Source organism: Macaca nemestrina, chromosome 8, assembly GCF_043159975.1.
Source record: "Macaca nemestrina isolate mMacNem1 chromosome 8, mMacNem.hap1, whole genome shotgun sequence".
NCBI lineage: Eukaryota > Metazoa > Chordata > Mammalia > Primates > Cercopithecidae > Macaca > Macaca nemestrina.
In genome coordinates this window covers 41,989,146-42,016,185 of record NC_092132.1, presented here as the reverse complement: position 1 = coordinate 42,016,185, position 27,040 = coordinate 41,989,146, and the positions used below count along the sequence as shown (strand labels likewise).

Below are 27,040 nucleotides of genomic sequence, written 5' to 3'. Positions count from 1 at the left end.
GTGGCGACGGTCGCCCCTTTTGAGCGCAAGTCCACCTCCGGGACCGGCGAAAGGATTCTTACGCCCACGGCGCGTGAGCGAAGCCGCAAGACTCTAGTACTGAGGGGGCATGAATGGGGCGCAGCCACTACGTCACGCCGGCGGAAAGCGCGATGGAAGGGAGGTGGCAGCCTCGGCCGAGTCTCCGCCCTGCCTCGCCCACAAATGCGCCAGCGCACAGACGCGGAAGACACTGCACAGCAAGAACCGCCCCTTGCTAACGTTTGCCGGCAAAACTACGGAGCGCCGCAGGATCCAGTTGAGCCAGCCGGCCTCCGCTCCGCGGGTCACGTGACTGGAAGTAGTCTGGGGAAAGCGGAAGTCGCATGTGGGAGTAGGCGGCGGTGGGCGGAACTCGTACCGGAGAGCTCGTGGAGTCCGGCCGTAGGAGCAAGCAAGATGAAGGTGAAGATGCTGAGCCGGAATCCGGACAATTATGTCCGCGAAACCAAGTTGGACTTACAGAGAGGTAAGATAAGTTGGTAGGGAGAAAAGGACGCTTTCCGCGAGTCCTTGGGTCTAGCCTCGGCTTTCGCGGAGTAAAGCCGGGGGAGGCTGGCACTCCAGGCTGGTTCTTCCCAAGTTCCCTTTCGCTAAGGCAAACTTTTTGCTTACAGAGTCGCTGCGGAATTGGATAGCAAGTAAAGTCCGTTAAAGTCCTTTTTCTAAGAATTTCCTCTAGTGGTGAGTGGGAAATAGTTGTCTATAGTGGAGAAAGATTCCAGCTGCTGCTCTAGGATTGTCTTCAGATTCCTATTACTGAAAAGTGGACTTGAATGAGCCAAACTCGTGGGTTGAAGGGCTGAGAGTTAAACAGGCTTTTAAAATCTTCCTACTGCTCTTGCCACTTTACTACTTCACATTAGTTCTGCATGTTGGAAGAGACAAAGATGAATTTAAAAGCATCAGTTTTCAGTTTTCTCTTACCATCCCTTAAGACGTTTGATGAAAGAATGGTTAAAATGAAATTAATTTAATCTTTCTGGTCTGTTCCCCCATTGACTGGTAACTACTTATAAATTGTATCTTGTGATACCTAAATGACAAGGGACCAACCATGCATAAGCAGATTGTTGTAAGTAAAGAGAATAGCAGGAGCAAAGGTCTTCAGGCAGGAATGAACCTAAGGTATAGAAAGAAAAGCTGTGTCATTAGAGTTTGAATGAGGGAGGAGTAAGCGAGATGAGATGAGGCGAGAACAGTATTTCACTATTTTGAGTAGTAGATATTATCAACATGTGTGTCAGCATTGCTAAGAAGTCTTTGCTCAAAAGATGTTTACAGTTTGTCACAAGGCGGTAATGTTTCTAAAATATAAATTAGATTTGTCATCATTCCCAGTCCTTGAATTTCTGGTCCCACCTTCCTTGTCACTTTTGTCAGTCACTACGTTTCCCACAAGTGGTTTAGTATTCACTCTTGCCAATCTCAGTGCATTTCAGTCATCTTTTTTAAGGTTTCCTGTGGCACACACCCTTACCCAGTTTAGCCACTTTCTCTGGAAAACTTCCACTGAACAATAATCTGTTCCTACTTACCTCCTGCATGAGCCCCGACCCTTTCAGCACCCGTGTTCTATGATTCTATCACTTCATCACAGTGTTTATCACATTGTCTCATGATTATTATTTTGGTTAATAGTCTTTCCCATCAGACTTAGCGCCCAAAAAGGGGAAGAATCATGTTCGTGTATGCACTGTGTTTAGATAGCACCTAGCACATAATAGTGGCTTTATAAATGTCCGTTTCTCCATCTATAAAGATTCGTTTTTGCCTACGTGAAGAGATTTAGAAACAAAATGACCTATCTTGTTGGGGTTTAAAACTTTGTTGAAATTATTAAAATGCTAATTTTAGTTGTAGAAACAGCTGCTGACATCAGAGTAGATGGAAATTTTCTGGACTTCAAAAATAATCTTTGCAAAACTGATAGATGAGACTGAAAATTAAATATATTAAATAAATGTAGCCAACTATGGACATTATCATTTTGGGTATGCTTGTCTTTGTGAAGTACAGGCGGCATTCTGCAATTTGCACAGTACCATATTAACTGAACCAATCCCACTCTTTGAGAGGTTTACAGTGATTGAAATCACATCTGTTAACCACGAAACTTTGCAAAGTGGGTAATTGATTCCAGTATGCATGTCATCCAGTTAATACAGTACTGTGCGAAAGTGAGTACTGCCTGAATTTTTTTTTTATAATAGTAGCCATTAAAACCAAACATTGAATTAAGCTGAAATTAGAACCTTTAAATCTACTACGGTGTTAAATCAAGATTTTTCTTTAAAAAAAAAAAAACAAAAAAAAAAAAACAAAAACCTTTTTGGCCCGGCGCGGTGGCTCACGCCTGTAATCCCAGCACTTTGGGAGGCTGAGACGGGCGCATCACAAGGTCAGGAGATCCAGACCATCCTGGCTAACACGGTGAAACCCTGTCTCTACTAAAAATACAAAAAAATTAGCCGGACGTGGCGGCGGGCGCCTGTAGTCCCAGAGACTCGGAGGCTGAGGCAGCAGAATGGCGTGAACCGGCCGGGCGGAGCTTGCAGTGAGCCGAGATGGCGCCACTGCACTCCAGCCTGGGCGACAGAGCGAGTCTCCATCTCAAAAAATAAAAATCTTTAATTACATGCCCTCATTAACATACACATATGTTGAGGAGAAGGGATCTGCTCAAAAACTCTGTTATTAATGGGGCACACAAAAAGTTTGAAGACTGCTATATAGGGAGCCTCTGGAAGTTTTAAGCGTAGGAGTGACATGTAAAAAGCTGTTTTAAGATGACATCTGATAATAGTGTAAATTGCCACCAAATCAAGTAGGGATGATATTACAGTAGCCCAAGTATAAGGTAATGAAGACCCAAACTGCCTGGGGATGCAGTGGCTCACACTCATAAACCCAACACTTTTTGGGAGGCAAAGGTGGGAGGATCACTTGAGTCCAGGAGTTCGAGAGACCCCCATCTCTACAAAAAATTTAAAGATTAATGGGGCATGGTGGTGCATGCCTCAGGTCCAAGCTACTTGGGAGGCTGAGGTGAGAGGCTAAGGTAGGTGGATCACTTAAGCTCTGGAGGTTGAGGCTGCAGTAGACTATAGTCACACCACTGCACTCCAGCTTGGGTGACAGAGTGATACTGCATCTCAAAAAAAACAAAACAAAACAAAACTAAGTTACTAGAAATAGTTAAAGGGAAAGATGGATAAATGTTGCAAAGAGATGATGAGTAGAACTTGGAGTTTTGGTAGTAGGGAATATGGAAGATGGAATACATAAGAATGACCTAGGCTAGAGCTTTGTTGAATGTTAGGTATAATACCATTACCAGGGAGTCAGAAACAGCAGGGCGAAGTCATGGGGTAAGAAGATGCATTTACTTTTTACACATTGAGTTTTTTAGACATACGAGCTTAAAATTACTAAGCATAATTATATATATATATAGAGAGAGAGAGAGAGAGAGAGTTTTGTTTTGTTTTGTTTTTTGAGATGAAGTCACACTCTGTCAGCCGGGCTGGAGTGCAGTGGCGCGATTTTGGCTCACTGCAACCTCCACCTCCCAGGTTCAAGCGATTCTTTTGCCTCAGCCTCCCGAGTAGCTGGGACTACAGGCACGTACCACCCTCCCGCCGGCTAACTTTTTGTATTTTTAGTAGAGATGGGATTTCACTGTGTTAGCCAGGATGGTCTCGATCTCCGGACCTCATGATCTGCCCACCCCGGCCTCCGAAAGTACTGGGATTACAGGTATGAGCCACCACGCCCGGCCCTAAGCCTGATTATTAACCAAGACAATGTGTTTAGCAGCATATCAGGACAGTTAAAACATAGATTCTGGAGCCATACTGCCTTGGTTTGAATCCTGTCTCCATCATGTCATATTCAGGTTAGTTAACCTCTTTGTGCCTCAGTTTTCCCATCAATAAAGTGTGAGATAGTAATAGAACTTAACACATAGGATGCTGTGGAAATTAAATGATTAAGGTTTTTGGAACAGTGCCTGGCACCTGGTGAACTCTTATGTGAGTCTTTTTTAAGTAAACAAACATAGAAAGTACTCAGTAAATAATAGCTGTGTAATATCATCATAATCACAACTTCATGTGTCTATCAGCACAGTATTTAGCACCAGAGATTAATAATGTTCCCTGCCCCACAGAAAGCTTAGAGTTCTGTTGAGCAAACATCATGCACATGTTTTGTCACAGGAACTGTGCTATGCATAAGGAAATACAAATGAAAAGTGTATTGGAAGCCCTGACAGTGAACACTTACCACCCAGTTGAAGAGTGTACTAGGACACATAAAAGGGAAAGGCTGCATGTATAGATATCTAGGGTCTAATTGTTTTGCAAGATGTATGCATCCCATGATTTTCCAGTAATTTCAGAAAGATTTCTGAACAGCAGGTTTTCTACTTTTGTATTCTTAGTGTTAGGTATAGAACAGTGTCACTAACTAAATGCTTATTGAATAACAGAGTGATTAGCTGAGGAAGACAGCAGGAAATATTAAGTGTGAATTATCAAAAAGAATCATTCTTATTTCAGTTCCGAGAAACTATGATCCTACTTTACATCCTTTTGAGGTCCCACGAGAATATGTAAGAGCTTTAAATGCTACCAAACTGGAACGAGTATTTGCAAAACCATTCCTTGCGTCTCTGGATGGTCACTGTGATGGAGTCAATTGCTTGGCAAAGCATCCAAAGAACCTGGCTACTATCCTTTCTGGGGCATGCGATGGAGAGGCAAGTGTCACTCTAAATGTTGATATTTTCAACTAAAAGTAGTTATATTACAAATGTTTTTTTCCTTTAGTTTTTAGTTACTGTAGGTTTTTATTGGATTTCAATTTACTTCTCAAGACTAAATTTTGTTAGGAATACTAAGTTTCGTATTTTCTTCTTTAAACCTAAGAAAGTATAAATGCAGTAGTTTAAGGATCAATTTGATAGTAAATTAAATCATTTTTATAATTAAAGTATTTAAGTGTGAGTGTTTTCACAGAAGATGTTGTCAACACCTAATTTCCTACTATGGCAAGTGAAAAGGTTTTGCAACACTTTAAACTAGAATCAACAGAGTATTTGCCAGATTGTATTTTTTCCTCATCGATATACTTATCCATATGCATTGCATTGTTTTAATCCAAAGGATTTTTGTTTTAGCTCCCCAGTAGAGTGATTTGTAGCCTTGTCAATGTTGAATTTATCCTGAACATTTTACATTTATAGTTCACTGAAATTTCCTGGTATGCTTTATCATAGGTTAGAATTTGGAACCTGACTCAGCGGAATTGTATCCGTACAATACAAGCACATGAAGGCTTTGTACGAGGAATATGTACTCGCTTTTGTGGGACTTCTTTTTTCACTGTAAGTATAACACCATTAAGTCATTCAATTTGATCGACATAGGTAAGAATAATTTAATTGAATACATTTTTTTCAAGTTCATTTATTTGTTCCTAGGCCCTTTTGGGAGTTTCACAATGCAAAATAGCGTATGAAACCTTGAAAATTACTAGTTTTCTTTATGTAATTCAGCCTTCCCCATAACGTAACATGATTAAACTAATACTCAATTTACCACAAAAGTGGAATTAATGAGAGGTGAGTCTAGAAAGAGTTTGGCTTACTCTGGAGGATTTTTGGTGCTAAGATGAGTAATTTGTACTTTTGTTAGTCAGATAGTAAGGAATCATTGAAGTTTTATGCCTGTGTGTGGCAAAATATCCGGAATGTAAAATTTACTATCTGTTTTTAAATACACAGTTTGGTGGCATCCGGTACATTCACATCACTGTGCAACCCTCACCACCATCCGTCTTCAGAACTTTTTCATCTTCTCCAGCTGAAACTAGAGTCATTAAACAATAACTCCCTTTTCCCCTCAGTCCCCAACCCCTGGTAACCAGTTTGCCTCTGGTGATTTTGACTGTTGTGGGTACCTCATATAAATAGAAACATATTTTAAAGAATTATACCATTTTGTGTATGTGGAATAAGCCTTTTGTGTCTGGCTTTTTTTACTTAACATAATTGTCTTCAAGGTTTATCCATGGTGTAGTACATGTCAGAATTTCCTTTCTTTTTATGGCTAAATAACATTCCATTGTATATGTCACATTTTCTTTATCCGTTCATTCATCAATGAGCATTTGGTTTGTTTCCACCTTTTGGCTATTGTGAATAGTGTTGCCATGACCATTGGTGTACAAATACCACTTCAGGTTCATTGAATGTCTTTTTTAACAAGGGGAACGACAAAATCTGAGTTGTGCTTTGAGTTAAATAATTTGACAGCAGTTAGTGATCAGTTTGAAAGCCATTTTAATAGTTTGGTAGGCAATAATAAGAGGCTACCTTATTATGGAGACTGAAAACTAGAAATCAGTGGTTGGATTTAGAAACACTTTGGAGGATTGAAAGGTTTGACAACTGAGAGGTGCCTGGGAAGAGGTTGGTTCCTGTTGCTGAGGAGCATTAGGAAGTTTGGAAGGGTGGCATTGGGAAGGATATGATGTGACAAACTGGGCTGCTCATGGGCTGTTCGAGTGAAGATGTCTATCATCAGGTCTGGAGCTCAGGAGGGAGGTCAGAGCTGAACTTGACATCATCAATATAGAATTATTCATTGAAGCCATAGTACGGCATCATTGGGAGGAAATGAAGAGGAAAATATAGAAATACAAAGATGTCAAGGATGTAGCCTCGGGGAATGCCCACCTCTGGGAAGTGGGAAAACTCTGGGAGTATCCAGAGAGCTCAAAGAATCTGAATGAGCATAGTGTCCTAGGAGGAAGGAATAGTCAGTTGTGTGAACTACTATAAAGAATAATGAGAAATAAAGACTGAGAAAAACATTTTAGGAATGTAGAGATGTAAAAAATAGAAAGTTAAAGATCGTGTAATTCTAGTCATTCACTTCTAACACTGTTAGTTTGGTGTATGTCTTTCTAAGTGTTTTGACCTACCTATACAACAGTTTTTGTATACTCATGCACTAATCAGTCAAATAGATCTTCCTTATTCTTGATTTACTGGTGACTTTTTAAAAAGCAGGTTGAACTGAGTTATAAAGTTTAGGTTATACTCTAGGTTGGCTGGGTGCAGAAGCCAGATTACAAGAGAATTATAAAGGGAAAAGATGACTTCTGGGAAACCTGATAGCTACAATTTCAAAGATTGTCATGTGAAAAAGAAAATAGACTAATTTGTTGCTCCATAGAGGGCACTGGAAATAGGTGTTAATGTTAAAAGATTTGGTTTTGGTGTAAAAACTTATTTGCTGTCAAAAAGCAGAATAGGCTACCTTGCAAAGCATTCAGTTACTTTTCACTAGAGGGGTGCAGATGAGCTGCCTGACTCTGCAAGCCCAATGTTGTGCAAGGAATTGGTTGGCAAGTGGGAATGGATGGCAACTAAGGCTTCTTACACTTGGTTATTCTTTTGGATATATTGATTAATAGCTCAGCCAGAAGACTTAGTCTATTATTTATTTATTTATTTATTTATTTATTTTAATGCTTAAAATGAATAAAGGCTCATTTGCAGCATTATTCGCAATACCCAGGATATGGAATCAACCTAAAGTGTCCAGCAGTGGATGAATGAATTTTTTTAAAAAGTACACACATGCGCACACAGGAATACTATTCAGCCTTCAGAAAGAAGGAAATCCTGTCACTTGCAGCATACATGAATGAACCTGGAGGACATGATGCTGAGTTAAATAAGACAAATACCACGTGATCTCACTTGTGTGGAATCTAAAAAAGCCAAACTCATAGAAATGGAGTAAAATGGTCATTACTAGGGGCTTTGAGGGAGGGAGATTGGGGAGATGTTGGTCAAAAGAGACAAAATTTCAAATGGATAGAAAGTGTACAACATGGTGATTATAGTTAATAACAATATGCTGTCTTGACAACTGCTATGAAAGTGAATTAAATGTTCTCACCACAAAACAGTAAGTATGTGAGGTAATAGATATGTTAATTAGCTTGGTTTAGCCATTCCACAGTGCCTACATATATCAAAACACAATGTTGTACATCATAAATATATATAACTTTTATTGGTAAATTAAATAAAAACATTTTAAGAAATGAATAAAGACTGAAAATGTTTCATATTCACCACTTATTTCCCCCACTTTATTTTTTTAAAGTGACAGGGTCTTGTTATATTGCCCAGGCTGGTGTTGAACTCCTGGGCTCAAGCCTGTCTCAGCCTCCCAAAAAGTGTTGGGATTACAGGCATGAGTCACCATGCTCAGTTCATTGTTTCTCCCTTTTTCAAAAAGATTTTTTTGTTGTTTTTTTGAGATGAAGTCTCTCTCCCTCCGTTGCCTAGGTTGGAGTGCAATGGCACGATCTCTGCTCACTGCAAGCTCTGCCTCCCGGGTTCATGTCATTCTCTTGCTTCAGTCTCCCCAGTAGCTGGGACTACAGGCTCCCACCACCACTCTTGGCTAATTTTTCCTTTTTTTTTTTTTTTTTGTATTTTTAGTACAGACGGCATTTCACTGTTAGCCATGATGGTCTCGATCTCGTGACCTAGTGATCTGCCTGCCTTGGCCTCTGAAAGTGCTGGGATTACAGGCGTGAGCCACCGCGCCCGGCCATGAAGATATTTTTGAGTAATGTGTGCTTTGTCAAAGATAAGACACGTGAAGACTACTTGCTGGTACAACTTTAAGAATGTTTTTAAAAAATTTAGTACACAGTGTTGCAAAACATAAACTTTTATTACATGAACTTCACTAAGATATCCCAATTTATAATACCAACAGTTCCTTCTTCAGCATAACCAGCCTGGAGATGAGATGTTGTTGTAGCCAGGCACATGTTCTTGTTTGGCTACTCATTTCTATAAAATGAGAAAACCTTTCCCAGAATTGGTGGTCTGCTGAGGTTTGTACTCAATAGACTGCAGAACATCTTGGTCATTTACAAGGAAATTCAGTCTTGAGCTTGCAGACGCTATCAGAAACTTGATGGAGGGATGCTGTCTTTAGGAATGGGATGCTCGGGGACACAGTTTACCCTGTGTTCTGTAGGTGCTAAAATGTCTCTTTGGGTCAAGCCAGGTCAGTCAAGACCTGGTACCTAGATTACATCTTACATTCTCCCGGTAGAATCAGGTTTCTAGAATTGAGTTTATAGTGCCAGTGGCTCAGATTCAGAGTTGTTAATGAGATGTAGCCCTATTAAATACTTTTTGTCTATTGCAAGGATATTCTGTTCATTGGCATCCTCAACAAAAGACATCCCTGTGTAATCTTCGTACCAAAACCTTTCCTGATCACTTATCTGTTCTCATCTCATGGGCACTGTAAAGTGTTTTGCAAGAAGTGTTTTCCTTTTTGAATTTGCTGCAAGGAAAGAGCTACATTCATATTCTTCCCATAGATAAATATATCTTTGTTAATGTTTTTATCAAAAAGTGGATATAGATTGTATCTAATATATAAATGTAAGATTTCAAGTTAAAACTAGCAGTTTGGTATATATGTAGTTATATAGTACCACATTTATGATTTTGTTTTCAACCTCAAACTATATTATATGTTCTGTTTTGTGGTCTGTTTCACCTGATAGCTTGAACATGTCTGCCAAATACCCATGTCTAAATTACCATAGTTTGTTGCTTTGCCTTGATTTGGGCTAACGTGCCAACAGTTCAGCTCACTGTTGCTTTTTTACTATTTATGCAGCTGTCAGCACAGTGAAGAGACAAACTATGTCTTTACTAACATTATGAAAATAGTTTTGACCGTGTGGACCCTGAAAAGTTCTCAGGGTCCTCCAGAGGCCCAAAGTTCAGTTTGAAAACCACTGACTTAGTAGCTTCTGCAGTTCATGCAGAAAAGGACTTTATCTACTTCAGTATTATAACAATGCCTTCTCTCCAGTATTTTCATGTTTTTCATTTTATTTTTTACATTTAAAACTACCTGGAATTTTATTTTCATGTAGGCATCAAATTGGCTCAATTTTTTAAAATGACTAACCTGATATTATAATACCATTTTTTATAATCCATTTTTTCTCTAAGTTGAAATGCCATGTTTATCATAATATGCATGACCTAACTTTGCCCCTGTTCTTGTTTTTCTTTTGCTCTACTCATTATATTTTTAGTTTTATGTACTTTATATATTTGTCACAAATCTCTACTAAAACAAGGTGGGATATAAATGCATCAATAAGTATACTGGAATGATATGGTATGTTATCTTTTTTAAACAAGATAGTTATAATTTGATATATGTGTTGGCAAGTTTTAATTTATAACTCTTGTTCATTATCATCATCATAATAAAACATATATTTCTAGGTTGGTGATGACAAAACTGTGAAGCAGTGGAAAATGGATGGGCCAGGCTATGGAGAGGAGGAAGAGCCATTACATACGATATTAGGAAAGGTACAAAAGTAAATTGACTAATAGCTTGCTTATTAAAATTCTTTTATTTAAAATTATTTTATAGTTATAATTTCCAAAGATGGGGAAGAAGATGCAAATAAGAAACGAAAGACTTTAGGCTGTAATTGTTGACCCATTTACGCAATATTTAATGCAGCTAAGGTCCTTTGATGCTAAAGAATTTTAACAAGTTTTTTTTTTTTGGTATTCGTTGTAGTAGAGTTTGATTTCTGTTTTTAGCTAGAGAATACAATGAAACATTTCCTATAGCAAGACCATGGAGAAAAAGATAGACGTTCAGAAAATACTTCAGCTTGTCCGGTTTATATCATCATAGATCTTACACAAAACTCAGAATTTCTTAGTTGAAAGACTCCTTTAGGAAATGAAGAAATTTAATAGTATTATGCATCATGTATAAATCTTATTAATGTTTCTACCAAATTATTCTGCAAATCAGATGATGGATGGTTTAGTTTTATCTTAAGAATAATTTAGAACATTTGGCCTATCCATGTTTTATAATGTTTACATTTTTATATTCACCTAACAATTCCAAAATTAGATTTAATCTTTAAATTAAATATACATTTTAAAAATCACTTTGTCATTTCAATATTATAGTTAGTATATAATATATAGGTTCTGCTTTAGGTTTCAAGAAGTTCTAAATGTTCTTAAAGGGATAGGGGAATGGGGTATGAGTATGAGGTATAGATAATTTGTAGTTGGAAACACGTTAGTAATTTCTAAAACAAAATTGATTTCATTCTTAAAATGTCTTGTCTATGGTATTGTTTCCTCCGTAAGGACTTCAAAGAAGTTTCTTTGTGAACAGGACTTTTCTCAAAAAAAGATAGTGTAGATAAATATGTTTAAAATATTATTCTGCAGATTTGAATTGGTAATGAAAACAATCCTCTTCATAACAATCTTTTTGCTTTTAAAGACAGTCTATACTGGGATTGATCATCACTGGAAAGAAGCTGTTTTTGCCACATGTGGACAGCAAGTAGACATTTGGGATGAACAAAGAACTAATCCTATATGTTCAATGACCTGGGGATTTGACAGTATAAGTAGTGTTAAATTTAACCCAGTTGAGGTAATGTGTTTTTTTAAAGTATGTTTTGCTTTTTGTTTCCTTATTATTGCTTAATAATTTCAGTTCTGTTTAGGAAACTTTTGAATGTATGATAGAAACGTCTGAATTTTAATGGTGTTTTGGCATTTTGTCAATTTTCCTGATTGTATATGAGTTCTGATACCTTTGCTCAAATCCCAACATGTTTCCCAGCAGTTTAGTCCCAGATACTAGAGTTAAGCATTGTTAGAGGAGTGGTGTGTGCATTTCCCCATTGGGGTAAAATCCAAGTAAATATAGTCCTGTTTTAACTTTAGTTTTACTCATGCCTTCAACCTCATGTGCCATAGATTATGTCATTTTACATTTAGGAAAATGTTAATTTTTCTACCCTGCTTGGCGGTCAGAAGAAGGAGCATTGGACATCATTTTGTCTATTTGTAGTTGGTAAGGTACCAATGCTTCATAAAAACATTTGTGATTATTGTTGAACTGCATGGTAATTAGTTATAGTTATATTTTTCTTTGCTGAGAAGTCTGAATTGTGATTCCCAGTTCCTCCAGGCCTAAGGGAAGAGTTGGAGATTGGCCACTACATATTGTCTGTTTAGGTCTGAATTTAGGAATGGAGGCTGTCCTGAAGGCTAAGCTAGCCCTTGGACCCCAGATCTTTCTCTGAACTTTTTCTTAATACATAACAGTAGATGAACTGATTGTCCAAAATACTCAGTAGGGATACTTTTTTCCTGCTGAAAGAAAAGGCAATCACAGCATATATAAGCCAATTTTAGCAGTTATTGTGAGGCTACCATTTTAGGTAGTATGAGAGAAAAATCCTAATATGCAAGTGTATGCTCTTAAAGACTCAACCTGATAAAGGGTAGGAAGTAAGGTTGAGTCAAAATAGGTATAAAAATTGTTTGTATGATGTACTGGAAAATGAGATGCTGCAGTGTGATGTGAGCTTGGCCTTGAGGAATTGCTGAGAAGTCAGAGGACACTCTTCCTGCAACTACCACATGCTCACACACACACACTTTCTAGAGAGGCTACAGGTCTAGAATAGGTTGGCAAACTAGTCTGTGAGCCACATGTGGCCCCACTGCCTGTTTTTGTAAATAGAGCTCTACTAGAAGACGGCCATGTTCTCTTGCGTACATATTGTCGGTAGCTGCTTTTGTGCTATGATGGCAGAGTTGAGTAATTGCCACAGAGACCATATGGCCCACAAAACCTAAAATACTTACTCTCTGTCCATTTACAGAAAACGTTTTCTGATGCCTGGTCTGGAGTATCTGTCTCTGTTACATCTTTCTCATTCTATCCTCCATCTTCCTTCCTTATGTTCCCCTTGGTTGTAGAAGAGAGAAATGGCATGCATGGAAAGGCAGCTACCCTTGCAGAGCAGGACCAACTCTAAAAGTTGATAACATATGTGAGCATTTTTTAAGTGCTCTCCAAATTGAAGATGGTGATGGTATTACTTACTAAAAAAAAAAAAAGAAAACACACAAACAAAACCCAAACAGACACTGGTTCTTACTATTTAGAGGAACAAAAAAGTCTTTTGCTTCTCTGTTTTGGTGAACATCTGTATCAGAAGAGCTGATCACCAATTCTAAAATCAAAATTATTAGGGATGACCTAGTGACCGTGTTTTTCAAACTTGCCTGTATAACAGCTGTATTTGTTCAGCTGTTTTTTTGTTTTTTTTAATTACTATTAACCTTATGAACTTAGTGGTAAAAGTAAATGGTGTGCATGTCTCTTACCCTATTTTAAATTTAATGGAAAGGGCATGTTGCTGTGAACAAATGGAGTGTATTTGTCTCCTCTAATCATTAATAATTAATTTTCTCTAAAAATATTGAAGCGTAGTCTGGTAAAGCCAAAAGTTTATGCTGATCATTGGCACGTTTTACAGTGTGAAAGTTGGCATTTGGTCTAGGTAGATTGTTTTGCTTTGTTCAAAGTCTTTCTTTTTAGAAATGGAACCTGGTCAGACCCTGAGGTGACATTGACATAACAAGCCAAGAAAGGTTGAGGTACCTCACTAGGGAAGTCTCCGAAAAGCAGCCATTAAGATAGCAGGCTTTCAGAAAGAACTGAGAGGAAATCATGATCATAACATTAGCTTTATGATGTGTTATTTGAACTGTGTACAGACAGTAGGAGGAGTTAGCTGGCCATGCAACTATTTAGTAAATAGCTCTTCTTGCAGCCCCCATACTTGCAATAGGAAGTAATTGTGGGCAGAAGCCAATAGTTGTGAGTGTCAGGAACCATGAGTGAGGAGGAATGATGCTACAGAAAGAGGGTTTCAGGGATCCACTGGATGATAAAGGGCTTATTTTTACTTAATGCCAATGGGTTATGTAAGTACCATGCACATTTTTAATTGACTTACAAATAAAATAATTAGGCCAGGCGCGGTGGCTCAAGCCTGTAATCCCAGCACTTTGGGAGGCCAAGACGGGCGGATCACAAGGTCAGCAGATCGAGACCATCCTGGCTAACACGGTGAAACCCCGTCTCTACTAAAAAATACAAAAAAAACTAGCCGGGTGAGGTGGTGGGCGCCTGTAGGCAGGAGAATGGCGTGAACCCGGGAGGCGGAGCTTGCAGTGAGCTGAGATCCGGCCACTGCACTCCAGCCTGGGCGACAGAGCGAGACTCCGTCTCAAAAAAAAAAAAAAATAATAATAATAATAATAATTAGAAAAATCTTCAAACAGTTGGACAAAAGACAGGCCTAATTTATAGAGAGTTAAACATAAAGGAACATTTAACTACTAATAAAACAATAAATTTATACAGCTAGGAAATACTGTCATACAGATATTAACTTTTAAATGACACTACCCAGTGCTGCCCAGTTGCATTAAAATGGACGTATCCCACATTGTAGTGTATACTGGTACAGCTCTTTGGAAAATAATTAGCCCTAAATATCAAAAGCTATAAAGTTGTTCATACCTTTTGATTCAGTAATGTCATTCGTGAAATTTTATCCTAAGGAAATAATTCAAAAGAAGAGATAAATATGGGGGGGGAATGTTTATTGAAGTATTACTTATAACAGTAAAAAACAGGAAACAAGTCTTAAGTTGAAGAGTGGATAAGTAAAATACATTTTATTACAAATTAGAACATAGTAATATCTGTACGTTATCATCCCTGACATCTAAAATACATGCATGGGGGCCGGGCACGGTGGCTCATGCCTGTAATCCCAGCACTTGGGGAGGCTGAGGCAGGTGGATCACGTTAGGTCAGGAGTTCGATACCAACCTGGGCAACATGGTGAAACCCTGTCTCTACTAAAAATACAAAATATTAGCCCATTGTGGTGGCGCACCCCTGTAATCCCAGCTACTCCAGAGGCTGAGGCATGAGAATTGCTTGAACCTGGGAGGTAGAGGTTGCAGTGAGCCAAGATTGTGCCACTGCACTCCAGCCTGGTGATAGAGCAAGACTCTGTTTCTAAATAAATAAATAAATAAAATAAAATACAAGCATGGGGATTTTACAATGAAAATACTTGGTTTAAGTTGCTGAGATTATGGATAATTTATTGTACCCTCTTAAAATGGACTTTGCTTTTTAACATAAATATTAAGGGCAATTAAATAATTTGTTTACTGAATGGATGTGGTTTGCTGCCAGGTCTGGCTTTTAACCGGTGATTGTTTTACTTGTTTTTAGACTTTTCTCTTGGGAAGTTGTGCATCTGACAGGAATATAGTACTGTACGATATGAGGCAAGCTACTCCTTTGAAAAAGGTGAGTTTCAGTTTTGACTTTTGCTTCATACAGTTGGTATTATATATTCCTCTGTAAATAGAGTGACTAAAAATATGGAGCAAATATTTTCTCAGAATTAAAAAAATTTTTTATACAGATGTTCTTAGAACTCTCCATGATGATAGCCATGTTCTTTCAGCTCCTCATTGCTTTTTAGAGACTCTTAAATTTCTACTGGGTATTGTATCCTAGTCATCATCCTTGTGTCTTCCACGATGCCAGTACATTTTAGGCCTCTAATTAATACTTACTGAATTGAAAGTTCTTAAGGGTATTGCATCCCGTTACTTAACCATGTAATAATATTCAAATAATATTCAATAAAATTCAAGCCCCATGATTATCATATGACATATACAGTATTTTATTCCAGAAAGTTTTAGAACTCATTCACATAACCAGCTTTTTTTTTGTTCAGTTACATGCTGATCAATACTAGTTTGACATTTAGGCAAGCACTATCCTGTTCAAAGTAACAGATTTCCTAACAATTCTAAAGTAGTAATTTCAGGACTTAGATATCAAAGCTAATAATACAACCTTAAGCTAACTCTCAAGCGGGAGACAGGTACTATCTATAAGTAAGGAAAGGAGTGCCATTGTAAGTAAAAGGGTGTAAAGTTTATTTCAGGTACTAGAATTTTGAGTGACAGAAAGGGCTGGACATCATTCAGATGCCACAAGTCTGTTTTCATAGTCCACATACAAAAGAAATGCTTTTAATACTTGCTTTTGTTATTCCTAAATCATTTTTACAACAGGTAATAAACTGGAGATACTAGGAGAGTACATTCATTGAAGTTTGAAATAGATAAATATGATAAATCTTTCCAAAGTACCACTTATATCATTTCACTCATTCATGTGATTTAATGGGAATATCCTGTACGAACTTTGGTCTTAGACTTTAAGCAAGTTAACCTAATCTGTGTTTCTCCTGTAAAGTGGTGGTATTAATAACTATCTCACAGCACTTTGCCAAGAATAAAACATGATACTTGAAGCATTTAGCAGAATGCTGACATGAGGTACTAGTTTAATAAACGGTCATTTCTGCCCCCTCCCACCTACCTAACACTCATTCTGTTTTTTTTTTTAAATTTAGTTTATTTTTCGTTATTATTGCCTCCTGCTTTGCACATTCTCAGTTTTTAATGGAGCTCCATTAATTTTAGGTTGAAGAAAATGTAGCCTGGCTTTCAAGGTGCTCTGAAATCTGGTTCTAATTTGCAACTCATTTATTTCTTTTAGTCAGTAAGGTAACATGGAATTGGAGTTTGTTACATGTAGGTCACTTTGACAGATGTAGGGATTGTTAAACACTGCTACTTTCTATTGCTTCTTTGCTCTACTAGTCTATCAGTGTTTCTTTTATCCTTTCTCTCATAAATGTAGTAGTTCTTAATCAGGGGTTGTAGTCCCCTACCAGGTACAGTTCTGGGAATGTAAGAGGGACATTTAGTGGGAGGTCCCTGAGTGACAAAACATCCTACAGTGGATAGTCAATACACAACAAAAGATAATCCTGCTCAAAATGCCAATAGTGTTTCCATTGAGAAGCTCTGAATTACTGATCCTTCACAGGTCAGTTCAAATCATACTTGTCTTTAGAAACAGTTCTCTATGTTAACCCTAAGCTCACCATTAATTTTGCCCCTAATTTGATACTTAGTCATTTGTTACTTTATTGTTTATATTTTAACTTTTATTATGTGTCACATTTTTCTGACTGAACTATAAGTTGTTTGAGATAGGGGACTGGGAGTTAATCATTTCTGTTTTTATATTTACTACTATGCCTGTGTATTTAAGAAGCAATTACTGATTGCTTTCTCTTCCCATTGCACTGAGCTGAGTACTTTACACATAATAGGTGTTTAGGAAATATTTGCTTAAATCAGTGGGGGAAAAAAGCGAAAGGAAGTGGGAAATTCATCCATTTTAGAGGTAATTAATTTCATGGTAATGGGATAGTATATGCTTCCTTTCTCAGGTTATCTTAGATATGAGAACAAATACAATCTGTTGGAACCCTATGGAAGCTTTCATTTTTACAGCAGCAAATGAAGATTATAAGTAAGTTTCCCTCTTTTAAAAACTTGTGTATTTCTATCAGGAATGGCTTAATTGTATAAGTCGTACTAATAAAATATATACCACTAGGTAGGTATACCTATAAAGTTTGAAAACTCATTTGTTTAGCTTTAAAAAGTTTTCCAAATTGGAGAAGAACTTCTTAGAAGAGTATTTATTTTGTCAGTATTTAGAATGATGTAGACCAAGGACAGTAAACAACTAGTGGACCAAATCCTTTCTGTTGCCTGTTTTTATAAAGGTTTGTTGGAATATGGCCACACCCACGTATTTATATATTTGATATGGCTGCTTTTGTGCTATAATGCCTGAGTTGAATAGTTGCAGCAGAGACCTTATGGCCCACTTGCCTGAAAATGTTTGCCATTTGGCCCTTTACAGAAGAAGTTGGCTGATGTTTGATGTAGATCTTATAAATAATGACTGAAGCATACATGTTTTAATGGAAATGAAAATATCTGCCTGCAATGTTTGTATTGCAATGAGTATCAGGTAGCTGATACTCATGTAGTCATCAGCTATCACTATTCAGTCAGACGGAAGAAAAATTATGGTTATCTTTTCAGTATCCATATAAGGTAGGTGGGACATGCACGTTATCCCCTTTTTAAGATATTAAAGCAGGGAGATTAATCTCCCAGGGAGGAAAGGGTGTCTTCTCTTTTTTTTCCACAAAGCATTTATTATAGTGTTATGCCTTTGATAGATTCTTAATACATGTTTTTTTAACAAGGCAGAAGGTTGTTGGTGGATTGAACTTTAGATCTTCTGTATTATGTTCCACTATATAGATTTGAAAGCAAAAAAGTAGTATTAGCTCATAAAAGGATTTATTATATGATGTTTTAGTGGTGCCAACTAAAAGCATCTTTTATGACTTTCTGCTAAAAATAGGTTTAGTCCAGGAGTTTGAGGTTGCAGTGAGTTGTGATTGGGCCACTGCACTCCAGCCTGGCCAACAGAACAAGACCCTGGTGTCTTAAAATAATAAAAGAAGCTCAATTAGACTCTCATTAACTAGCAATACCAAACCACAGTAATTGAAGCTTTTTTTTTTAACCTTTATTGATGTTTTGAAATTAAGTGACATCTTCCAGTTAAAGGCAATAAAAGATGAGTAATACAGCAAAAAATCCAAACGTTGGGATTTTATTAAGCATTATTTATAATAAAACATTGGAAACTATTAAAATATAGGGAAATATCATAAGGACAGAAAACCAAACACCACATGTTCTCACTTATAGGTGGGAATTGAACAGTGAGAACACTTGGACACAGGAAGGGGAACATCACACACTGGGGCCTGTCGTGGGGTGGGGGGAGGGGGGAGGGATAGCATTAGGAGATACACCTAATGTAAATGACAAGTTAATGGGTGCAGCACACCAGCATGGCACATGTATACATATGTAACAAATCTGCATGTTGTGCACGTGGACCCTATAACTTAAAGTATGATAAAAATATATAGGGAAATAAATTATTTGAACTTATATATACAGCCATTAAAATATTTTCAAAGATTGTTTAATAACATGGGTAATGCTCATTAATATGCTACATGAAATATCAGAATATAGAGCTTTACATAGTATTTCAATTTCATTAAAAGTATGCATTTAAATAGTATGGTGAAAAGGTTTTTTAAAAAATTATGCTGCACTAAATAACTGGCCTCTAGGTAGCAGAATTAAAGGTAATTTTTGTTCTGTGTACTTTTTTGAAATTTCCACATTTTCTACAATGAGATTTATAAGGAGGAAAATGTGTTGGTGTATATGTAAGTGGAGTCTTAAGGCATCATAAAAACTGCTGAAATTTTTCCTTATCCCTCACCTGCTTGTGTACAGCATTGAGCTTTTTGTTTAGATGTGCATTGTTTTGCATATGGGTCTTGTTTTCACTGGTATCTTTTAGTACTGCATATGGCATCTTTCTAGAAATAATGTGTCAAATATTTAAAAATTCTTTTACAGCTTATATACTTTTGATATGCGTGCACTGGACACTCCTGTAATGGTCCATATGGATCATGTATCTGCAGTGCTTGATGTGGATTACTCTCCCACTGGGAAGGAGTTTGTGTCTGCTAGTTTCGATAAATCTATTCGAATCTTTCCTGTAGACAAAAGTCGAAGCAGGTATGTGCCTACCAGTAAACCATTTATATTCTTAGGTCACAACAATGGGGATACATTCTGAGAAATGAGTTGTTGGGCGATTTCATCATTGTGTGAACATCATAGAGTGCACTTAAACAAAACTAGACGGTATAACCTGTTGCACACCTAAGGCTGTGTGGTCATATGGTGTAGCCTGTTGCTGCTAGACTACAAATCTGTTCAGTATGTTACTGTGCTGAATACTGTGGGCAGTTGTAACACAGTGGTATTTGTTTATGTAAACATATATAAACATAGACAAAGTACAGTAAAAATCCAGTATTATAATCTTAATGGACCACTGTCATGTATGCACTCTGTCATTGACCAAAATGTCATATGACTATTTTTGTTTCATTTTTCTTTGTCCTGATTATTATTTATCTTTTCTGAGAGGGTACCTGAAGTTTAATAAAGTTTTTTGCCCCAATACAGTTTAAGAAAAATTAGTAATAATACATTTGTTACTTTTTACTTAGTCAAATCCAACTCTGTACACCAAACCAAAAATTAAAAAAGAAATAAAAGTAAGTTTAAATTGTCAAGACCATCCTCCTCGATTTTACTTTAGTAGGTGTATGGCTTGGTTGATGAGAGGTAGGAGATTTGAATACTCAGCTGTCCCATAGTCTCGTGTGTGTGTCTCATTCTGTAAGCACATTGAGTGTGATTCTAATATTTAATATTTGTATTGTGTTTTGTATAGTTTGGCCCTTTACTACATACTATATGTTATTAAATACAGTATCTATTTATACATCTATTGTATCATACTTTTGTGTAGAGGTAGTTTACCAGAAAATGATGGCATTTTAAGGAGTTTGCAAGGGGAATTTTGTTCTCTAGTTTTTGCTTCATAGACTGACTTTAAGTCCTGTACAGATACAGCCCCCTGTGTAGTGAATTATGGTTTACAAAGAGCTGTTACACACATTCCCATTGTTCCTTAGTAATGCTTTAGATGTGTTCCTAGAAGCATGCATAAAATAAATCCAAATAAATGGAAATAATTTTTCTCAAAAAATTATGATAATTGGATGATTATGGTCATAGCCAATCTACTTATCTAACTCTTTGCTGTTTTACTTGTGATATTTGTGTCTTTTTCCACTGTAATTTGAGGAAGCCATATGAATTTCTAAACCATGTATCATCATTGTCAGCAGATAATTGTCATTATCACTGTTTATCTGATTTTGAAGGTGCTTCAGTTAGAAGCGTACTGACAGGAGTGTTTTGATGACTTTGATCTTCATTTCATCATTTCTGTTGTAGAGCTTCTGCTATGTGTTCCTATGTGACTATTGCTTCCTTTGTCGCTGCCTTGATATTCTCCTAATTGTCATGAGGGGTTTTTTGGGATTATTCATTTAGGCCCAAGGCAAGACTAATAGCTTTCATTTTTCTCACACCTCTGGAAAATGTTGAGAATCAAGAGAATATAGTCCTCCATCATTTCTTGGCACCACAACTTCCAAAGGTAGTAGGATAATATTTTTCCAACATGATACATAAGTACACGCAAAGAATGAGAAGAGAACAAAGAAAAAAACAGGACCTGTGATTCCAAAGGTCAGCAGCTGAGTTCAGGCTGAATTATTCCAAAGCTAGCATGGACAGCTGAATGTAGGTCTAGCTAGAAAGCTCACATTATTCCAAAATTGTATAAAAGGGTTCTTCTATTTCATTGCCAAGGAATTGTCTCCTGATGTCGTTTGGAGGTTTTGTAATCACAGTCTTAATATGTGTTAACGTCCTGTTGTGTTTAGATATAAATGGTGTTCCCTCTGACCTTTGCCTTTATCTGCTGGAAAGCCAGTTCTAATTTGTTTCTGTGGTTTGTTTCCTATCATTATAAACATCAAATAGCTCGTGCTTGGATGAATAATCTGTATTTAAAAAATATTTTCCTTTAAAAGACCTTAAAATGGCTAAAGCATAATATTTTTAAAATAAATTTTGAGTAAATTTTTTAAAACTACAGTTAAGTCAGTATTTGAAAGTAGGCTTTTGTTGGAAGTTCATTCAGTATTTACTGAACAAACAAGTAAATTAATAGTGTTCACATGGAAAAATTAGTGTGACTGTGTATATAAAAAATTTAAGCCTTTGAAAATGTATTTGTCTCCTAATAGTAGAACTTTTTTTTTTTTTTTTTTTTTTTTTTTTTGAGATGGAGTCTGGCTTTGTTGCCCAGGCCGGAGTGCAGTGGCCGGATCTCAGCTCACTGCAAGCTCTGCCTCCCAGGTTTACGCCATTCTCCTGCCTCAGCCTCCCGAGTAGCTGGGACTACAGGCGCCCGCCACCTCTCCCGGCTAGTTTTTTGTGTTTTTTTTAGTAGAGACGGGGTTTCACCGTGTTAGCCAGGATGGTCTCGATCAGCTGACCTCGTGATCCGCCCATCTCGGCCTCCCAAAGTGCTGGGATTACAGGTTTGAGCCACCGTGCCCGGCCCCTAATAGTAGAACTTTTGGTGAGCTTAATAAACTTAGAATATATGCAGACATAAACATATCTAGAAGTTAAGAACTCAGCATAGTTTACCATTGAGGAGGATTCTCAGTTACTTAAGTGACTAATAACCATTGGATTTAACCGGTCTACTGCATGAACAGATTATGTTCAATGGTTATGGAAGCCTGATTGAATTTCCCTACTTCAAACGCATTATACTGCTTTGGAAAAAAGGGCTTCTTAGGTATATGGAGATTATAAGAAATGAGTCTTCAAAAGCAGAGCATTGAGGGGGAGAAGAAAAAGCAGTCTGTCATCTAGTTTTCATTTTAATAGGACATTCTTTTTAATCATCTTTTAAAAATAAATTTCTTATGGTTTATCAAAGTGCTTAAAACATACCTATCAGAAACAGTGTAAAAGACTAGTTTTGTGAGTATGGTTGAGAGATTTCTTTTTTTTTTTTGAGATGGAATCTGGCTCTGTCACCCAGGCTAGAGTGCAGTGATGCCACACGGCTCTCTACAGCCCCGGTCTTCTGGGCTCAAGTGATCCTCCTACCTCAGACTCCTGAGCAGCACCACACCTAGCTAATTTTTAAAATTTATCTTTAGTAGGTATGGGGTCTCTCTATGTTACGCAGGCTGGTCTTAAACTCCTGGGCTCAAGTAATCCTCTTACCAAAGCACTGAGATTATAGGTGTGAGCCACCACACCTTGCCTACTTTAGAGATATTTTTTATAGGTATGAATATTTGATTTAGTCATTCTGTTTTGAGTTTTCTTTTACTGTGCATAGTTTATTGAGCCTATTTCCTTCCTGTTTATATACTCTGCATTTTGAATAATTTAATCCAGACACAGAAATTTTATTTATCCAGAAGTTTCATCTTACTTTTTCTGACCTTGTATTTTACTTGCTTTTGAATGCCCTTCTTAACACTTACTAATATAGTATCACCTGTGAATTTAGCTAGCATATTTCACAGCCTTTCCTAATAGGTATTTGACATCTCCATTTATTAAATGATTCCTACCTCAACTTATCAGACACTTCTGTAGCCCTCCCTTTCTTTTCACACATGTAAATCATCAACTTACTTTAATTAAGGTTTTTTTTTTTTTTTTTTTTTTTGAGACAATTTCACTCTGTCATCCAGGCTGGAGTACAGTGTCATGAACTTGGCTCACTACAACCTCTACCTCCCAGGTTCAAGAGATTCTCCTGCCTCATCCTCCTGACTAGCTGGGATTACAGGTGTGTGCCACCACACCCAGCTAATTTTTGTAATTTTAGTAGAGACAGGATTTCACCATGTTGGCCAGGCTGGTCTAATTAATTAAGCTTTTTAAACAATTTAACCAAAACAAAATTCTGGCATTAGATTCGGCATATCAGGAGGTACTCTTTGAAGACCATTGCATTTCTTTCTTTTTCAGTAAAATGAAGGGAGAAAAAAGTGTGTTGACCTGAATTGATTTGATACGGGGAAGAGGCCTTTTAAGATCAAATCCTTTCTTATTGTTACAAAGTTACCTCAGTTGAACATCATATTTTGTTTGCATTTTATGCTTTTATTCTGTGAACTTTTCTGTACATCTGATTTTGCTTAGTTTGTTCATATTTATTTCTCTTACTAGATAGTAAGGTCTCTGAGAGCGGAGATTTGTTTAATACCCCAGCACTTAACACAGAACGTTATTAGCTGGGTTCAATAAAAATGCATTGACAATAATTTGAATTTTTATTTTATACTCCTATAGGACTCAGAAATGATATCCTGATACTTAATAGGCAGTGGTTACTCAAAGAAAATCTGTACCAAAATCCAAAGGGTTTTCACTTAATTCCTTTTCTATAGGGAGGTATATCACACAAAGAGAATGCAGCATGTTATCTGTGTAAAATGGACTTCCGACAGCAAGTATATTATGTGTGGATCTGATGAAATGAACATTCGCCTGTGGAAAGCTAATGCTTCTGAAAAATTGGGTGTGGTAAGAGAATTCATTTTCTTTCATTGTCATAAAGCTGATTTCTAATTTTATTAGATATTACATTGTGAAAATTTACTTTTTGGTATTTTTGGGTATTTTGATCAAATTGACATAGCTGTGATAAAAAAATAAGTTAGCAATAAATGGACAAGGTTGTATTGATAATTATTTGTTTCATTCTGATCTATTGGAGACACTGTACGTTCAAATTGACATTTAAGACCTTCAGAATACCTTTATTAATTCAGATGTTTGATAATATGGAGTCTTATTGGTATTTTGTGTTTTGCTTGAGGTAGGGACAGAAGATGCAGGAACTAGAAGCTCAGAACTTAAGAGCTTGTATCTCTTTTGTTAGAGAAATAGTCATCCAGCAACTCAAAGGCTGCAAGTCCCTGGGAGATCTTTTAATATCAAAGACACAATGGAATGTTTAATAAATACAGAAAGCTTCAGACTTTAAAAAAGATTCCATGAAAAAATAGCAGGTGTTATCACTGGCTAGTTACCTCCAGGATAGGGGATTATGGTTGATTTTGTTTTGTTCTTGATGTTTTTCTAAATGTCCCATATTTTCTATAAGAAACATACAAAGTGTTTATATTAGAAATAAATACTACGTTTAAGAAGTAAAGAGTAAGTGTGAATTATTTCCTACTTAGCCCTGATAGGAAAATCAGAGGCAATTCTGTTTTAAGTTTAATGATTGATAAGTATTGCATTGTGCCTAGGTCCATCATTAAATGTTCCTCTAAATTATATCATCCTTAACATTTGTTTTTTTTTGTGTGTGTTTGTTTTTTGTTTTGTTTTGTTTTTTGAGACGGAGTCTTGCTCTGCCACCCAGGCTGGAGTGCAGTGGCCGGATCTCAGCTCACTGCAAGCTCCGCCTCCCGGGTTCACGCCATTCTCCTGCCTCAGCCTCCCGAGTAGCTGGGACTACAGGCGCCCGCCACCTTGCCCGGCTAGTTTTTTGTATTTTTTAGTAGAGACGGGGTTTCACCGTGTCAGCCAGGATGGAACATTTGTTAAACAAAGGCTAGTTCTTATGGAATTGGATACTTATTTTTACTTTTCTGTTTCACTATGTTTAACTCACCTCCCTACCCACCCCCAAAATTTTCAGTGAGTGATTTAGGTGCTTTTCTATGTTATTGATGCCTAGGGAAGGTTCAACTCAGTGATCCACACGGCCCTACTCCTTCAGCACTGCTGCTTTCTACTGGGTGGCATCTATTCTACATGGCGAGTGTGTTGTCTAAAAGGAAATTCAGTGCTTGCAGAGCTAGTGTTACTAATATAACCTTGTAAAGTGTAGAATTACATTGGCAATTTTGGTTGCATATCATAAAAGTTTAGGTTTGGGGGAAAAGGGTGCTTTCTAGTTTCTTTATACTGAAGCAAAACAACACACTGTTCATTAAGATACTAAAATGTGTATTTTCAGCTTACATCACGAGAAAAAGCAGCCAAAGATTATAACCAGAAATTGAAGGAAAAATTTCAGCATTATCCTCATATAAAACGTATAGCTCGTCATCGACATCTACCAAAATCTATCTACAGCCAGATTCAGGAACAGCGCATCATGAAAGAAGCTCGTCGACGAAAGTATGTTTTGAGGCATTTGACTCTATCTATTACCCTTTTCTGACTTCTGCTCTAATCTCACCGAAAACAAACAACTGCCATTCAAGGGAGTAGTTTATGTGCTGTTATTTAATGGTACATTAGTGATGTGTTTGAAGACTTCTACAGAAGGCCTTTTTTTTTTTTGAGACGGAGTCTCACTCTGGAGTGCAGTGGCACAATCTAAGTTCACTGCAAGCTCCGCCTCCCGGGTTCATGCCATTCTCCTGTCTCAGCCTCCTGAGTAGCTGGGACTACAGGCACCCGCCACGATGCCCTGTTAATTTTTTGTATTTTTAGTAGAGACGAGGTTTCACCATGTTAGCCAAAATGGTCTCGATCTCCTGACCTCGTGATCGCCCACCTCAGCCTCCCAAAGTGCTGGGATTACAGGTGTGAGCCACCACGCCCGGCCCAGAAGGCCATTTCTTTTTCCTTTTCCCGATAAAGGGAAGCAATGACTATCTGAGAATGGGAGAATTTCCATTACCTGTTTTTGAGAATATGTTTAAAGGACAAACAAGGAAAATGAATTACCAAAATAAGAAAATACTTGCTCATATTAAAAAATTATTGTAAATAATGTTTTAAAAATAATTTCTGATGTAGCTGGAATTCAGAGATTTTGTGTACTTCCAAGTTAAAGAATTAATCTATAGTAGAGCTCTTAAGTAAAAGTTTTCTAATATACTTTATTATAACATGACATCTATCATTTTGGATATAGAGCAGAGCTACTGCCACTACCACCATTTCCCCTGTGAAATATTCTTTTCTTTGAAATATTTAAAGTCATGCATGAAATTCTAAGAGGTCTTTATTTTTCATTTAGAATATACAAATGGCTATTATTTCTCTGTCTTTGGGTAGATGTTGCGGTAGAATCACTTTTAGAAATTGTATTAACTGTGGCAGGTTTTTAGACTTAGTAAAGGACCCTGTTAGGTAAATAGGATAAGAAGCAATTAAATAAGTAAAGTTGATTTCTTAGTACTAACTTCCTTTCACCTATTGTCGTTGTGAAATTATTTTTTTAAATAGATGTTTTTCTAGTGAAAGAAAATGCTTTGATTTTTCTGAGGAAGTTTTAAGATGAATTCTCATAAACTTGCTTATATTTTATATATTTTATTTCTAGGGAAGTGAATCGTATTAAACACAGCAAGCCTGGATCTGTGCCAATTGTGTCAGAGAAGAAGAAACATATAGTGGCAGTTGTAAAATAATTGGTATTCCTAACAATCCTGATGTATAATTATTTGTTACTTTTGATTTGAGAACTCTACAAATAAAAGTGCTGGTATTAGATTAATTGCAGACATTTTA

General features: G+C 37.0%; 2 protein-coding genes across 5 annotated transcripts in view; one reads left to right on the top strand and one right to left on the bottom strand.

The window, feature by feature from the left end:
- Positions 1 to 27,040, bottom strand: part of LOC105476008 (solute carrier family 25 member 32) — a 46,788-nt gene that overhangs the window by 14,682 nt on the left and 5,066 nt on the right. The gene's annotated exons all lie outside the window — the stretch shown is intronic.
- Positions 205 to 27,040, top strand: LOC105476010 (DDB1 and CUL4 associated factor 13). 4 transcript variants are annotated; one of them, XM_071067468.1, is made up of 12 exons: positions 3,138 to 3,410; positions 3,859 to 3,937; positions 4,602 to 4,801; positions 5,321 to 5,428; positions 10,397 to 10,486; positions 11,436 to 11,591; positions 15,276 to 15,353; positions 17,368 to 17,450; positions 19,448 to 19,612; positions 23,950 to 24,085; positions 25,533 to 25,696; positions 26,853 to 27,040. In XM_071067468.1, exons 2-12 carry the CDS (start codon positions 3,925 to 3,927, stop codon positions 26,938 to 26,940), a joined length of 1,281 nt encoding a protein of 426 aa, XP_070923569.1. In that variant the 5' UTR covers positions 3,138 to 3,410; positions 3,859 to 3,924; the 3' UTR covers positions 26,941 to 27,040. The 4 variants fall into 4 exon arrangements, with proteins under 4 accessions (XP_070923566.1, XP_070923569.1, XP_070923567.1 ...); XM_071067465.1 differs by lacking the exons at positions 3,138 to 3,410; positions 3,859 to 3,937 and adding an exon at positions 205 to 508; XM_071067466.1 differs by lacking the exons at positions 3,138 to 3,410; positions 3,859 to 3,937 and adding an exon at positions 3,553 to 3,798.